This window comes from Schistocerca cancellata, chromosome 6 (genome assembly GCF_023864275.1).
Source record: "Schistocerca cancellata isolate TAMUIC-IGC-003103 chromosome 6, iqSchCanc2.1, whole genome shotgun sequence".
Lineage (NCBI taxonomy): Eukaryota > Metazoa > Arthropoda > Insecta > Orthoptera > Acrididae > Schistocerca > Schistocerca cancellata.
Window position 1 is genome coordinate 574162493 of NC_064631.1, and position 15796 is coordinate 574178288.

At 45.4% G+C, this 15796-nt stretch overlaps 1 protein-coding gene across 2 annotated transcripts in view; it reads left to right on the forward strand.

Annotated features, from left to right (window-relative positions):
• LOC126190916 (potassium/sodium hyperpolarization-activated cyclic nucleotide-gated channel 2-like) overlaps positions 1–15796 on the forward strand; it is a 303831-nt gene that overhangs the window by 72766 nt on the left and 215269 nt on the right. For both annotated transcript variants that reach the window (XM_049931544.1, XM_049931546.1), the window contains exon 2: positions 10492–10628. In XM_049931544.1, coding sequence (XP_049787501.1) covers positions 10492–10628 — 137 coding nt within the window. The remainder of the gene's footprint in view (positions 1–10491; positions 10629–15796) is intronic.

The window sequence follows — 15796 nt, forward strand, 5'->3', positions numbered from 1 at the left end:
AGGTAAACTATTATCTCTTTGGTCCTATGTTGTCCACTGTAGACACACATTGTGTTTAGATGAAACATGTCTGGTAAAAATAGTAATAAAAATTCAGTTTCAATAGACAGATAATATTTATTCTTATGCACATGATAAAATTCATTGAAGTAGCAGCCCAGAAGAATGATTGCTAATATTAACAATAAATTCTAATCTTCCCCAGTTTACTGTAGAAGGCACTGAGAAATACCTTTTATTTGCGGACGATCTCTTAGTTCGTGCTTTCTGCTATCATTGGCGAGGCATAGTTGTCACCGATCTCAGCCTGTCTCTTTGATACATCGAGTACCTACAAATGAGAAATAATTTTTTTTATGATGAGAAGTTAATTTTAACGCCATGTCTCACGCAAACAGTCCGCAGATTGCTCTGAGCAACCTATGAAGCTGGTATGTCTAGATTGATGCAGTTTTACGAGATATTTATTCCATCCTGACTTGAGTACGTTTTTGCGATATCCACATCAGTATTAGCCTCCCTAAATCAATTCTAACGTCAATGGACAAAGGAGTTACTTTCTGTTGGCGTTCTGAAGCTTAACTATTCTATGGTGCATAATATGATTTTGATCGTCAGGAAATAAACTGAGGCTGTGCACACAAATATCAGGAACCTAAAATACGTTGCATGTGAAATTAAGTGCTGTTGCACTAAATGGACTTCTAAGTATGTCACGGTTTTCATTACCGTACTCGTATTTCAATATATTAATTTGCCGCCAGTTTTGGTTTTCATCCAGAAGGTGTATGTACCAATATCTCTGTCTTTAATCATCTTTTGGATCTTCTTACTTTCTGTGCTTGCTAAGCAAAAGTAGAGATAAATTCTGTCTTATGCAAGACACAATTTGTTTATTTTTGCTTTAACTAAACAAGTTTCAATAGTTCCTGAACTGTCTTCGATGAGTTTTTGCTTATTATTTTTTCTGACAATTATTATGAGGTGCTAACATCCGCAAGACGGTATGTCGTAATGATATTCAGACAGAATAATAAACAGAAACCCACGGAAAATTTGGCTAATGGCAAAGTAAACAAACGATGTCTTAGACAAGGCGGAATTTCTCTCCAGTTTATCTCTGTATTTATTTACAGAATTATTGCTAATTACACATCTCTCCACATGTAAAGAAAATTGTTATCGGAAATGGAGTACAGATCACGCAGTGAGGTTAAGACACGAGCCGTCATGGCGCGCCATATTACGATTCCGCGCTGCACGATGAGCCCTCCGCTTCGGCGCTCGCAGCTGCCGCTAGGAGATATTCTACGGCGCCTATAGGAGTAGTCCGGAAAGGCATTCATATTGGATGGCCAGCGATGCCACATCCCGCCACTGGCGGCCAGTAAAACTCCGCTAAGTGCTGATACGGCCAATCTCGGCGGCGGTTCCTTTACCAATTCAGCAGGCGTTCGCTTGGTCGAGGTCATCTGCCAGCCGCCAGCGGTCCTTCCGGGAAATCTAGCGAAGAATTTTAGGACGCCGCTACGAGAGAGGTCACATACTTCGCCTTAAATATACGGACACAAGGAAACTACACTATTGGCCATTAAAATTGTTACACCAAGAAGAAATGCAGATGATAAACGGACAAATATATTATAATGGAACTGACATGTGATTACATTTCCACGCAATTTGGGTGCATACATACTGAGAAATCAGTACCCAGAACAACCACCTCTGGCCGTAATAACGGCCTTGATTCGCCTGGGCATTGAGTCAAACAGAGCTAGGATGGCGTGTACAGGTACAGTTGCCCACGCAGCTTCAACACGATACCACAGTTCATCAAGACTAGTGACTGGCGTATTATGACGAGCCAGTTGCTCGGCCACCATTGACCAGACGTTTTCAGTTGCTGAGAGATCTGGAGAATCTGCTGGCCAGGACAGCAGTCGAACATTATCTGTATCCAGAAAGGCCCGTACAGGACCTGTAACATGCGGTCGTGCATTATCCTGCTGAAATGTAGGGTTTAGCAGGGAACGAATGAAGGGTAGAGCCACGGGTCGTAACATATCTGAAATGTAACGTCCACTGTTCAAAGTTCCGTCAATGCGAACAAGAGGAGAGAGAGACGTGTAACCAATGACACCCCATACCATCACGCCGATTGATACGCCAGTATGGGGATGACGAATACACGCTTCCAATGTGCCTTCACCGCGGTGTCGCCAAACACGGATGTAACCATCATGATGCTTTAAACAGAACCTGGATTCATCCGAAAAAATGACGTTTTGCCATTCGTGTACCCAGGTTCGTCGTTGAGTACACCATCGCAGGCGCTCCTGTCTGTGATGCAGCGTCAAGGGTAACCGCAGCCACGGTCTCCAAGCTGATAGTCCGTGCTGCTGCGAACGTCGTCGAACTGTTCGTGCAGATGGTTGTTGTCTTGCAAACGTCCCCATCTGTTGACTCAGGGATTGAGACGTGGCTGCACGATCCGTTACAGCCATGCGGATAAGATGCCTGGCAACTCGACTGCTAGTGATTCGAGGCCGTTGGGATCCAACACGGCGTTCTGTATTACCCTCCTGAACCCACCGATTCCATATTCTGCTAACAGTCATTGGATCTCGACCAACGCGAGCAGTAATGTCGCGATACGATAAACCGCAATCGCGATAGGCTACAATCCGACCTTTATCAAAGTCTGAAAAGTGATGGTACACATTTCCCCTCCTTACACGAGGCATCACAACAACGTTTCACCAGGCAACGCCGGTCAACTGCTGTTTGTGTATGAGAAACTGGTTGAAAACTTTCCTCTTGTCGTCTGTAGCACGTCATCTTCGTGATGTAGCAGCTTTTATGGCCAGTAGTGTATCTCTTGCCAAAAGTACGTTCCTACACTATTTCAGTGTTCATGTGTTCGTTTCATCTCTTTGATTGAAAAGAAGAAGTTAGGTATTGGAAGGACGATTTGGAGGGCTATACAGTGACGCAGTATTCTACATTTCAGCCTCAAGAGGTTGCAAAATGAACAAACTAAAAGGAAGGTAAGAGTTTAACAAAATATTAAAAGTGCAACAGTTGCTCCTATTGGAAAAGATCTGCTGAAGAATCGTTCGTCCCCTTATTGAAGGAGCTACCTCAGCAGTCACTTTCAAGTGATTTAGGAAATCCACTGGAAACGTCATCATGGTTGAGCATAATCATTATGGATGTCGTAGAACACCATGACTGTACAGTGATTCAATATAAGTTCAAGCAACTGCGAGCAGTCACTTAACTTTTTATATACATAGGGGTCCAAAAAAATGTATTCCCGGTTTTAAAGTCCGTTACTGGCAAAGTAATAGACGGAGTTGTCTCATTTTTGGTGAAAGTGTAGCTTAAAGTCCAACTTAAAGATATCACTGTAGGTGTTTGAAATGGCCACCATTAACATCCACACACAAACGATGCCGCCGAACTGAAGCACGAACTACTGACTGCAACGTGTTCACTTGGATATTTGCACATGAATGTACGATGGATTCTCGAAGTTCATCCAATGTACGTGGCTTTTGTCGTTAAACGACACGTCCTTTAGTGTTCCCCACAGGTAAAAGTTCAGAGGAGTAAGGTCTGGGGAACGTGGTGGATACTCCACAGCACCTCTACGGCCTATCCAGCTTCCTGGTAGATTTTTGTCGAGATACGCCCTAACACGATTTTAGTAGGGGCTGGGGCACCATCTTGTTGAAAGTAAACTCTTCCGTCTCCATACAAGTCTCGGATGCAGGTAAAATGGATGTCTGAAGCTTCTTAAGGGAACCCTCACCGGTAACTGTGCCGGTGGAAGATGGATAGGCCGTAGAGGTACTGTGGAGTATCTACCACGTTCCCCAGATCTAACTCTTCTGGACTTTTGCCTCTGGGGAACACTAAAAGACGTCGTTTATCGACAAAAGCCACGCACATTGGATGAACTTCGAATATTCATCGTACATTCATGTGTAAGTATCCAGCTGAACACGTTGCAATCAGTAGTTCGTGCTGCAGTTCGGCGGTATCGTTTGTGTGTGGATGTTAATGGTGACCATTTCGAACGCCTACAGTGATATCTTTAAGTTAAACTTTAAGCTACACTTTCACCAAAAATGAGACAACGCCGTCAATTAGTTTGCAAACTATGGACTTTTAAACAGTGGATACATTTTTATGGCTCCCTCTAATAGACTCAGGAACATGGAAAATAGCGGACCAAGAGCAGAGCATCTGATCGAAATGAAATTTATTGCACATAATGATACAAATGAGGGATTCACTTGAACCCAGAATCAAGACGTGTGAAGAAATACAGTGAGTACAGGTACGTAAGTACAATGCAATATCAGTAACGTGTTGGACCACCTTTTGCTGCAATGCGTACTTTAACACGGTCCGGAACCGAATTGATTAGATATCTGATGTATCCTGGAGCAGAATGGCTCACAAATCTTGAACAGCTACCTCCAAATCATGTACAGAGTGAGACGGCGACTTCTGGCGTTTCAGCTGGCGCCACATGTGCTCTATAGTGGGAAAGTCCAGGGAGCAGGCCGGCCACGGAGGAGTCGGAACATGAAGCAGGAAGCCTTGAGGAACTCGAGCTGTATGAGAACGAGCATTATCTTGCTGGAAAGTGGGGAAAAATCCCGCATGAGATTGAAGAATTTCCTAAACATAACGCTGGTGCGTTAAGGTTCCACGCAACCGGCTATCGTTGGCTGTGCACGTGTTTTTGCGTGCGACAGCGTGGGTTCAAATGGTTCAAATGGCTCTGAGCACTATGGGACTTAACAGCTATGGTCATCAGTACCCTAGAACTTAGAACTTCTTAAACCTAACTAACCTAAGGACATCACACAACACCCAGTCATCACGAGGCAGAGGAAATCCCTGACCCCGCCGGGAATCGAACCCGGGAACCTGGGTGTGGGAAGCGAGAACGCTACCGCACGACCACGAGCTGCGGACAGCGTGGGTGGAGCTGTACCGTTCACCAGGCTGCCTCCACAAAGGCATGAGGTTATCAGCCGTCCCCAAAACGAATCGTGATTCATCATTAAACACCACGTTTTGCCAATCTGTGACAGTCCCAGTCGTTCTGGCTTGGCACCGTTGTAGGCAGGGTCGTCGATGTCTCGGTGTCAACGGCAGTACACCACAAGGGCACATGGGGTGCAAATTCGCATCCACAAGGCGTCTGGAAATGGTCTGTGGAATAATTTGGCACCCTTGCATCTTCTTGTATCATGGAGGCAGCCCGCCCGGTTGGCCGTACGGTCTAGCGCACGGCTTTCCGGGCGGGAAGGAGCGCCTGGTCCCCGGCACGAATCCGCCCGGCGGAATTGTGTCGAGGTCCGGTGAACCGTCTGTGGATGGTTTCTAGGCGGTTTTCCATCTGCCTCGGCGAATGCGGGCTGGTTCCCCTTACTCCGCTTCAGTTACACTATGTCGGCGATTGCTGCGCAAACAAGTTCTCCACGTACGCGTACACCACCATTACTCTACCACGCAAACATAGGGGTTACACTCGTCTGGTGTGAGAAGTTTCCTGGGGGATCGACCGGGGGCCGAACCGCACAATAACCCTGGGTTCGGTGTGGGGCGGCGGAGGGGTGAAGTGGACTGCGGTAGTCGTCGTGGGGTTGTGGACCACTGCGGCTGCGGCGGGGACTGAGCCTCTCCGTCGTTTGTAGGTCCCCGGTTAACATACAATACAATACAATCATGGAGAGAGTCACTACAGAATCCTTGATCATCTGCTGCACTATCCTTTAATCCTCTCTCCTCGTTTTCTTCCTGGTCGTTCCAAGCTTGGTATGTCCCACTCGGGTGTCACCTCCTGTCTGCTCCTCCCATCATCATTCGACGAATCACTTCGAACGATCGACTTGGCGAGCTACACGGTGTGTCGACCAGGCTGCCGTTTCATGTCGATGACTAGCCCCCTTTCAGAATGGCTTCACTTTGATAAATGTCATCTAATAGGTCGACCTGACATTCTGCGCCTCCTAAAGACCTGCTCGAGTCGAGATGTGATCGTCTCGTGTATGAATCGTACACTATGCGCCGTTTAAGTGGGATCCACTGCCCGATCGCAGCTTCACTGCAGGGTCTTTGGGCAAGCGCATTGGCAGCAGACTTGGATCATTCGCATATCGAATCTCACTGCACTTATTTTCGCTATTGTCGACGTCCGTGAATGTAGTTTTCCAAGTGGTCAGACTCATCTTTAGATAGGGCGTGCAGAGGTTATATCTTTTCCCTGTTGCGTGATGCTGGGTACTGACTCGCGGAAGTGTGGGCAGTATTGTTGTTACTACCCATCTGGCAAGGCCCATTATCATGGTCTATCGGTAAAAGAATTGTCATTGTTCACGATAAACACTGAGTGGCGCTAAGAATCCGCTAGCACCCTGAATATGCTACACAACTGATATATTAGTAGTAACCGTCAGCAGTTTACTAACACTGTACATCAGATATACAGGACATTCTGTTCATTCGTCTACGAGGGTTGTTCAGTAAGAAATGCCCCACATATTTTTAAAAAAGCTGTTAGTATACATAGACAAACGTCCTTGTTGGTGCTTCACGTTTGATGTTTGTTCTGTGAACCGGTGAACTTTCAAACCGTTCTGACAGATGGCAGAGCCTTAGTACAGCGTCAAAATGGCGTCTACATACGACTCACGTTACAAGCAGCATGCTGTTATTGAATTTTTGTATGCAGAAAAAGAAACCCTGGTGAGCATCCTTTGTGTGCAGTGTATAGCGATGCTACAGTTCAAAGGAGTGCAGTTGGGCGACGGGTAAAGAAAGTTACAGCCTCAGGAAATGCAGAAACAGAGCTCCATGATAAGCCACGCTCGGGAGGTCCTGTCACAGCCACTGCTCCAGACACGCTGAATCGTGCGGATGCCATTATTTGTGCCGACCGGCGCACCACAACTCTATGGGGAACACACTTTGAAGATGACGAGAGTGTCGATCATGCAGTGAAAACATGTCTACGCCTACAGGACAAGAGATTTTACCAGCAGGGAATACATGCTCTTCCAAAACGCTGGCGCACAGCCATAGGACGTGATGGAGACTACGTAGAAAAATAGGATATGGACAAGACATGTTGATTTATATTGTCAGCAAATTATGACTCTGAATAATAAATATGTTCTGAGAAAAAAATTTGGGGCTTTACTTATTGAACGACCTTCGTATTTCGTTAGTCAAGTAATTGCTGATTTTACTGCGCGCTTGTGTTACAGATGTACTCGTAGGGGAGTGTAACAGAATTACGAGAACATCTGAACTAGGTAACAGATGTATAAAGCTATCTACACTAAGGGACCAAACTGGTGAGGTCATCGGTCCCTAGACTTACACACTACTTAAACTAACTTATGCTAAGAACAACACACACACCCATGCCCGAGGGAGGACTCGAACCTCCGGCGGGAGGGGCCGCGCAGTCCGTGACAGATCCATTGGTCACGGTCATCAGTGATCAGTTGGCGCCCTGGAGGTCTGTCTGTTTTGACTCTGCAGGCAGTAGCTACGCTGAGTTTAAAGGTGAAAAGTGTGTGCAACAGTTGTTCTAGGGTGCAACAGTGCCCCGCCTATGAGTACGTACGCATTCTGAACAACTTCAGCCATTTGAAAAGTGTCGCATTATGGGCCTGCGGGAAGCTGGTTGACGTATCGACGGATTGCTACGCTTCTCGAGCACAGTGTATCGGTGGTGTTTCACTACTTTCAGCAGTTATCTGTGGAACATTCTCACACACGCATACGTCAGGTTCTGGCCATTCACGTAGTACAGAAACACACCAAGAGCGACGTGTTGTGATAGCAGGACTGACCGACCAAACTTCATACAGGGAAGAAATCGGGGCACATGTTGCACCTGATGTATTGCCAGGGACAATTGGGAACCGTATGCTTGCAGCAGAACTAAGATCACGGGTAACACTGGCCAGATTTTTACTGACACCACGACAACGACAATACACGGCTACTCTGGTGTCTGGAAAGAATCCACTCGAGAGTGGAATAGCGCGTTGTCGTCTTCAGCGATGAGAGCAGTTTCCGTTTGTATGCGAAAGATGGACGTAACCGTGTGTGGCGTATACTTGGTGGGCTGCGTATTCGAGAGTGTATTCGCTCACGATTCACAGGTCTCATTGCAGGCTTCGTGGTATGGGGTGCCATCAATAACAACTCGTGGCCACATTTGTTTTTCTGCAGGGCAAAGGAACCTGTGCCCGCTACATTGCACAGGCTGTTATCCCTTTTCTTCGGCAAAGAGGTGCTGTGCTTTTTCACGGGACAGTGCACGTCCACATACGGCGACTGAGAAGCAACGTGCTCTGCATGGTGCCCAACTGCCCTGGCCAGCAAGATCGCCAAATCTCTCGCCAATGGAAAACGTATGGGACGTGGTGAATCGGGAACGTACTCGTTCTCCATAGCTTGCGAAAACCATTGCCGAATTGCAGTATAATGTGCAAGATGCTTGGGAAAAACTATCGCAGAATGGCAATCGGCACCTTTAGGATCGTTTGTATGACAGAATACACGCCTGCGTTGCCGCCAGAGAGGGTCACACTATGTAATGATGCCACTGCTTCGGCAGCGTTTACTGACACAAGTTTTCCAAACTTGGTAGAGCACTTGCCCGAGAAAGGCAAAGGTCCCGAGTTCGAGTCTCGGTCCGGCACGCAGTTTTAATCTTCCAGGAAGTTTCTGAAAAGTTGTTCCAACTTAGTAAATTAAGTCTTTAGTGATACACCACATATTATTTAATGCTTCATTGGGACAGGGAATTGTCCAAACAGTTTAAAAATGCAGTTTTTCAACCATTTGGTATTTTTGCGATCTTTCCAAGGCGTTTGATTGTGTAGATCATTTTACAAGTTTTGTGGGACTGATGGTTTGAATCATACCTAACAATCAGAACGCAAAAGATAATTCAGACAATGTTGGAAGGGTAGAAAATTTCAGTGACTGGTGAGAAATCACGTTTCCGTCGGACCTTCAACGTAAAATTCAACAATCAGAATTGGTACATTTTGTAGACGATACAAGAGCTATAATAAAGCCCATTAGAGTCTAGACAGCAAGAGAAGAGATGGCAGTCGATATTGTCCAAAAAATTATGAAGTGGTTCTCAGGAAATGGAATCTCCCTATATTTTGGAAAAAGCATCTAGGTCCGAATACTCCAGATTTTTGGGGTTCCATTTTGATGAAAACTTTAACTGGAGGAAGCATATTACAGAGCTTCTCAAACAATTAAATTCAGATACTTTTGCTCTTCATATATTTGCATACAAACAAATTAAGCTCCTGACGTCTTTTGTGCATTTGCGCTCAATAATGTCTTGTGAAACAATTTTATGGGGTAACTAATCATTTACAAAGAAAGTATTCATAGTGCAAAAGCGAGCAGCAAGAACAATAAGTTATGTTCCCCCACAGATGTTGTATAGGTACGCATTTCAATAAAATTCGTCATAAATAGTCCATCACAATTTGAGAAGAACGGTAATTTCCACCCCAACAACACTAAAGGGAAAAATTATCTTTATCATGCATTATTAAAGCAGTCAATGGCTCAGAAAGTTCAGTATGCAGCAACAATTTGACAATTGCCCAATACCATAAAATGTCTGACAGTAGTAAAGTAAGCTTTAAATCTAACTTAAAATATTTTCTCCTCCATAACTCCTTCTATTCCATTAATGAACTTCTGTTTAAAAACTGGTAGCCAGTAAAACGAAAAAATAATAATGTGTTAATTAATGTTAACACTAATCATGCATACATATCGTGTAAACTGACTCGTTTCACACCATTTAAATAACAGAATCGTACACATGATCTATGGAACATGTAACTCTGTAAGTAACTGAAATGGAACTGTTTTGTACACAGAGTTCGATTCTTTCAAGAATATGAGGTGGGCGGCTGGATTACTGGTCACTTAAAAAACATTGAAGACCGTGTAAAACAAAAAACAACAAAAAACAAAAAAAGAAGAGAAACTAAACGATTAAGATTTTCAAAGAAAGCACTTTGTTGTTTCATCGTTGGAGCAATCTTTTCAAGTAATGTTCGAGCACTGGACCGTCGGCGCGTAAAAAGTTTTTATAATCGTTTGTCTCGTACAACTGTTATTCCTTCATTAATTTTCCATGCGTGAGTTTTTGACATTCCTAATACCAATTTTTAATTACCTTTTTTTCTTCTCCTAGCAATTAAATACAACACTTACAACAGCAGTAGCAGCTTGATCGTCCAACATTTCGAACCAGACTTAATATTCCACAATTTTATTGTACATGTTTATTGAGCAGTTTAGGGGTAACCTCAATAACAATGCACATTGTTATTGTTGAGTAATGTCGACCGTCTAGGGACCGCTCAATCCATGCAACGATTTACTACAGACGGCCGTGCCTTGTTTCAGGTATCATGCAGCAGGACAACGCGGAACAAGTCATCCTTGACCCAAAGCTCATCGCGAAGCACTACCTGAGGACGTGGTTCTTCCTCGACCTCATCAGCTCCATACCATTAGATTACATCTTCCTCATCTTCAACCAGGTAAGCATCAAAGTTTGCTAGCAGGCACGAGTGCGAGAATGCGATGCACACGTCTTGCACTTCCTTCTTCCCCACGCCAGAGCAGCCGCACTCACGGCCGAGGCACCAACAAGGGTGCTTCCAAACGCTCTCCCCCTGGGAGCGGCCAGTGCGCCCGGTTCTTTCGCAAATCACCCAGTCGCCATGTACATAGGCTTTTCGATCTATTTTCCGCATATTCTCGCTGACTCTTCTAAATTTTTAGTAGTACTGCACATCAGTAAATAAGAGCTGAAATTATTGCTTTTTCCTACTTTTGACTTTCCGAGCCTCTCATGCTCGTTTTCAGACGAACAGCATGAAGAAATTTTGATTGCTCTCATTTTGAAATTTATGCTTAACATTAAATTCTTCGCTGGCTATTTTGGTTGTTCTTTTAAAACTAACACAGAAAATAATTTAAGTTTTTAATTCTCACAAAATTGTTGCACTGTACATAAAAAAAGCACATTCGGCACCGTATTATTCCTAGAGTACAACTTACTTAGCCAGCAGGCAAGCAGTACAGTTGCGGGACTGTGCTCTAATGCTGGCTACGTATATATACTTCCTCGCCAGAGGGTGTCGGTAACACCTATACCTTTGGTTCGGGGGCACTTTCTTCAGCATATTAACTCACCAGAGTGGATGACCACAGCATGATAGTCTGACTGACATGGGAGATGCTACGCGACTGTGGCTCAAATCTGCAACTCCAGTGAATGTGGCATTGGTGGGCGTCTCAGACGGAGTCGAATACTCTGGCGCTTCCAAGCTTTAGACTAGTAAAGAAGTATACGACTTCCACTTTTCACATTGGTGAGTCTGTTTACGCAGTTATCGTTGTGAGGAACTACTAGCATCATTTCAATAAAATTATAATGAGTGTGTGACCGCATCACACACCATTTGGTCGAAACTATCCGGGCACCTATTACACTACTGGCCATTAAAATTGCTACACCAACAAGAAATGCAGATGATAAACGGGTATTCATTGGACAAATATATTATACTAGAACTGACATGTGATTACATTTTCACGCAATTTGGGGGCATAGATCCTGAGAAATCAGTACCCAGAACAACCACCTCTGGCCGTAACAACGGCCTTCATACGCCTGGGCATTGAGTCAAACAGAGCTTCGATGCCGTTTACAGGTACAGCTGCCCATGCAACTTCAACACGATACCACAGTTCATCGGAGTAGTGACTGGCGTATTGTGACGAGCCAGGTGCTGGGCCACCATTGACCAGACATTTTCAGTCGGTGAGAGATCTGGAGAATGTGCTGGCCAGGAGGACAGTCGAACATTTTCTGTATCCAGAAAGACCAGTACAGGACCTACAACATGCGGTCGTGCATTATCCTGCTGAAATGTAGGGTTTCGCAGGGATCGAATGAAGGATAGAGCCACGGGTCGTAATACATCTGAAATGTAACGTCCACTGTTCAAAGAGCCGCCAGTGCGAACAAGAGATGACCGAGACATCTAACCAATGGCACCCCATATCGCGCCGGGTGATACGCCAGTATGGCGATGACGAATACACGCTTCCAATGTGCGTTCACCGCGATGTCGCCAAACACGGATGCGACCATCGTGATGCTGTAAACAGAACCTGGATTCATCCGAAAAAATGACGTTTTGCCATTCGTGCACCCAGGTTCGTCGTTGAGTACACTATCGCAGGCGCTCCTGTCTGTGATGCAGCGTCAAGGGTAACCGCAGCCATGGTCTCCGAGCTGATAGTCCATGCTGCTGCAAACGTCGTCGAACTGTTGGTGCAGATGGTTGTTGTCTTGCAAACGTTCCCATCTGTTGACTCAGGGATCAAGACGTAGCTGCACGATCCGTTACAGCCATGCGGATAAGATGCCTGTCATCTCGACTGCTAGTGATACGAGGCCGCTGGGATCCAGCACGGCGTTCCCTATGACCCTCCTGAACCCACCGATTCCATATTCTGCTAACAGTCATTGGATCTCGACCAACGCGAGCAGCAATGTCGCGATACGATAAACCGCAATCGCGATAGGCTACAACCCGACCTTTATCAAAGTCTGAAACGTGATGGTACGCATTTCTCCTCCTTACACGAGGCACCACAACAACGTTTCACCAGGCAACGCCGGTCAACTGCTGTTTGTGTATGAGAAATCGGTTGGAAACTTCCCTCATATCGGCACGTTGTAGGTGTCGCCACCGGCGCCAACCTTGTGTGAATGCTCTGAAAAGCTAATCATTTGCATATCACAGCATCTTCTTCCTGTCGGCTAAATTCCTCGTCTGTAGCATGTGATCTTCGTGGTGTAGCAATTTTAATGGCGAGTAGTGTAGAAGACATTAATGTGGGATGTGCTCACTCTTCGCCTTTATGATGGCTTGAAATCGGTTGGGGACGGTTTGAGTGATCTCCCTGAAAATCTATGGAGGAATGACAGCCCATTCTTCTTCAGTAGCTGAAGCCAGAGAAGGTAATAATGTTGGACGCTGGGGTCTTGGGCGAAGTCGACAATCTAATTCATCTCAAAGGTGATCCATTGGGTTGAGACTGGGACGCTGGGCGGGCTAGTCCATTTCAGGGATGTTGTTGTCTAGGACCATTGCTTCAAAGGTGCTGCATTATGACAGGGTGTATTGTCGTGCTGATACAGTCAGTCTTCTTCCTCTAATGTACGCAATGCACAATGCTGTTAAACGTCTATATATCCTTCCGCGCTTTATGTTTTTTAAGCGCATTATGGGTACCACACCCTAACCATGAAAAAACCCCCAAACTCTAACATCAGCTCCACTATACTTCACTGCTGGCATTACACGGCGAGTAACGCTCTCCAGCCAGTCGGCAAACTCTAACCCTCCATCAGATTGCCACATTTCGAATCACTCAATTTCAGTCATCCACTGACCAGCGGCGTTGCTCTTTACACTAACTCAAGCGTCGCTTAGCGCTGACTGCAGAAATGTGTGGCTTACGAGAAACTGCTCGACAATTTTACTCCGTAACTCCCTACACACAGTCATTGAAATGAAATGTCGGGTAGACCGGTCGCCTGGTGCAAGTCTTTTGAGTTGACGCCACTTCGGCGACTTTCGCGTCGATGGGGATGAGATGATGATGATGACAACACAACACTTAGTCCCTGACCGGAGAAAATCTCCGACCCAACTGGGAATCGAACCCGGGCCCCTTTGCACGGCATTCCGTCTTGCTGACCGCTCAGCTATCGGGGCGGACCCGCACAGTCTTTGTACTAGTCGGACTGCTGGCAGCACTTTGGAACGCACGAGCGATTTCTTCGGCTGACTTCACGCTATTTCCAACATCACCACTGCAAGGGCTCGATGATCCCTGTCTGCCAGTACATGAGATTGTCTGGTCGCGATTTAGCTGCATTCTTAATCCACATTCACATCACCAATAGTCGGCTCGGGCAGCTTTAGAAGGATTGGACTTGATGGACTTATTACTCAGGTGACATCCAATGAGTACGATATAGCAGTGCCTGTGTTACTCTGAATAATGATTCAATGTTCCTTTGGACATGCATACATGTCCAAAGGAACAGTCACTGCGGTGACAACAGTCGTTATGAAATACATTACATGTATTCGCAGTTGCGAATATGGACAACCATCAGCTGTAGAACCGAAAGACAACAACAAAAATTTGTGCTCGACCGGATTTCCCGCTTATTCCGAGTCGCCCTCTTACCATTTTTTTTTCCTGGTCTCATTTCGTTCGTTATTGTCCGTAGCATTTGTTCGGGGCGGACGTTCCATGACACCTCTTCTACTTCATTGTTGATCCGTTTGCCCAATTTTTTTGTTACAGAGCGCAGCTAACCCTCTGACCGAACACGCCGAGCTACCGTGCCGGCTGCCATTTCGTTATCCGTACACGACTCATGCCCGCACCCAAAGTTCCATATATCGCCAACCAGTGACTAGTCCACGTTCGAAGTCACTGAGCTATCTTGAATGTTGTTAGTGCTTGTCTTCTGACAACACTTTACTCGCCGCCTACTTTTATGCTGATGTGTTCGCCTCTGGTGACATCTAGTGGTCAGTTCTGAACTCCACAGGGGTATCTGGATATTTTTGATCGTATAGTGTATGTGATACAATAACCAACGTTTCAGCCTGATGAAGGCTGCCTGCAATAGAGTCGCTAATTTTATCACATGCGACGCAATCACACACCCAGAAGGATTTTTACTGAAATGGACTCCCGCCCGCGAAAGCCTACGCCGTTGTAAACCGACAACTTGTTTTCTGCTTACTTCAGTCTGACCGCGAACCTCTACTGTTCATGAATTGCGACTTTAGAAATGCGACTACTTGTCTGCAAAACAAGCTCTGTGATACAAAACGGTAAGGACGACATTAGATGTGTTGTTTCATGCTGCTCTGCAGCAACGGCGCGTCACAACATAAAGTCTTTCTCCTCGTTACTCGATTCGTATGTGAAACAGAACCCTAGGCACAAATCGGTCATTGCCCGTTCGGTGACCTGAACTTGACACTTATGACGTCGTTGAAGGCCCTTTAGGTGGTACTAGTCTCGGTATAACAGCTTCGCACTGGCCATACAAGAACAGTCCTCGCAGGAGAATTTGCTTTAGAGTGTGCTGTAAAGCAGGCTGACGCCGGAGCCGAGTCCGCGGTAAACATAACCCTAACGCAGCCTTTACTGCCGTCTGGATCGTTCCGCTGCTCTGTAGTGTCTCCATATTGCCAAGTACTCGATTTTCGGGGTAGAAAAAGAATAGAGAAAGTAATACATTGGCAGACACCCCCAATAAATGCAAGCTAAGAGACGCATACGTATTTCCACCGCAAAGCGTCATGTAATTAACAAGTATTCTACGAGAAAAACAAGATCGTGCCATTCGTGTGAATGTACCTAAAAGCAAAAGAGTGTCTGCAACACTAGCAGACAAGATGAAAACAGCGATCCGCCTGTAAATATTTGTTTTATTATGTTGGAAGTATGTAACAGCCACTTTCCAACTGAGAGCGTAGTTTTAAAATATTAAATCATAAAATATTAATTTTTTTTTAATTCTTAAAGTGACGGCTGTAAATTGAAGATTTCTTAAACTGTCTATCGTCTTTTAAAAATACGAATATTGATGGCAATT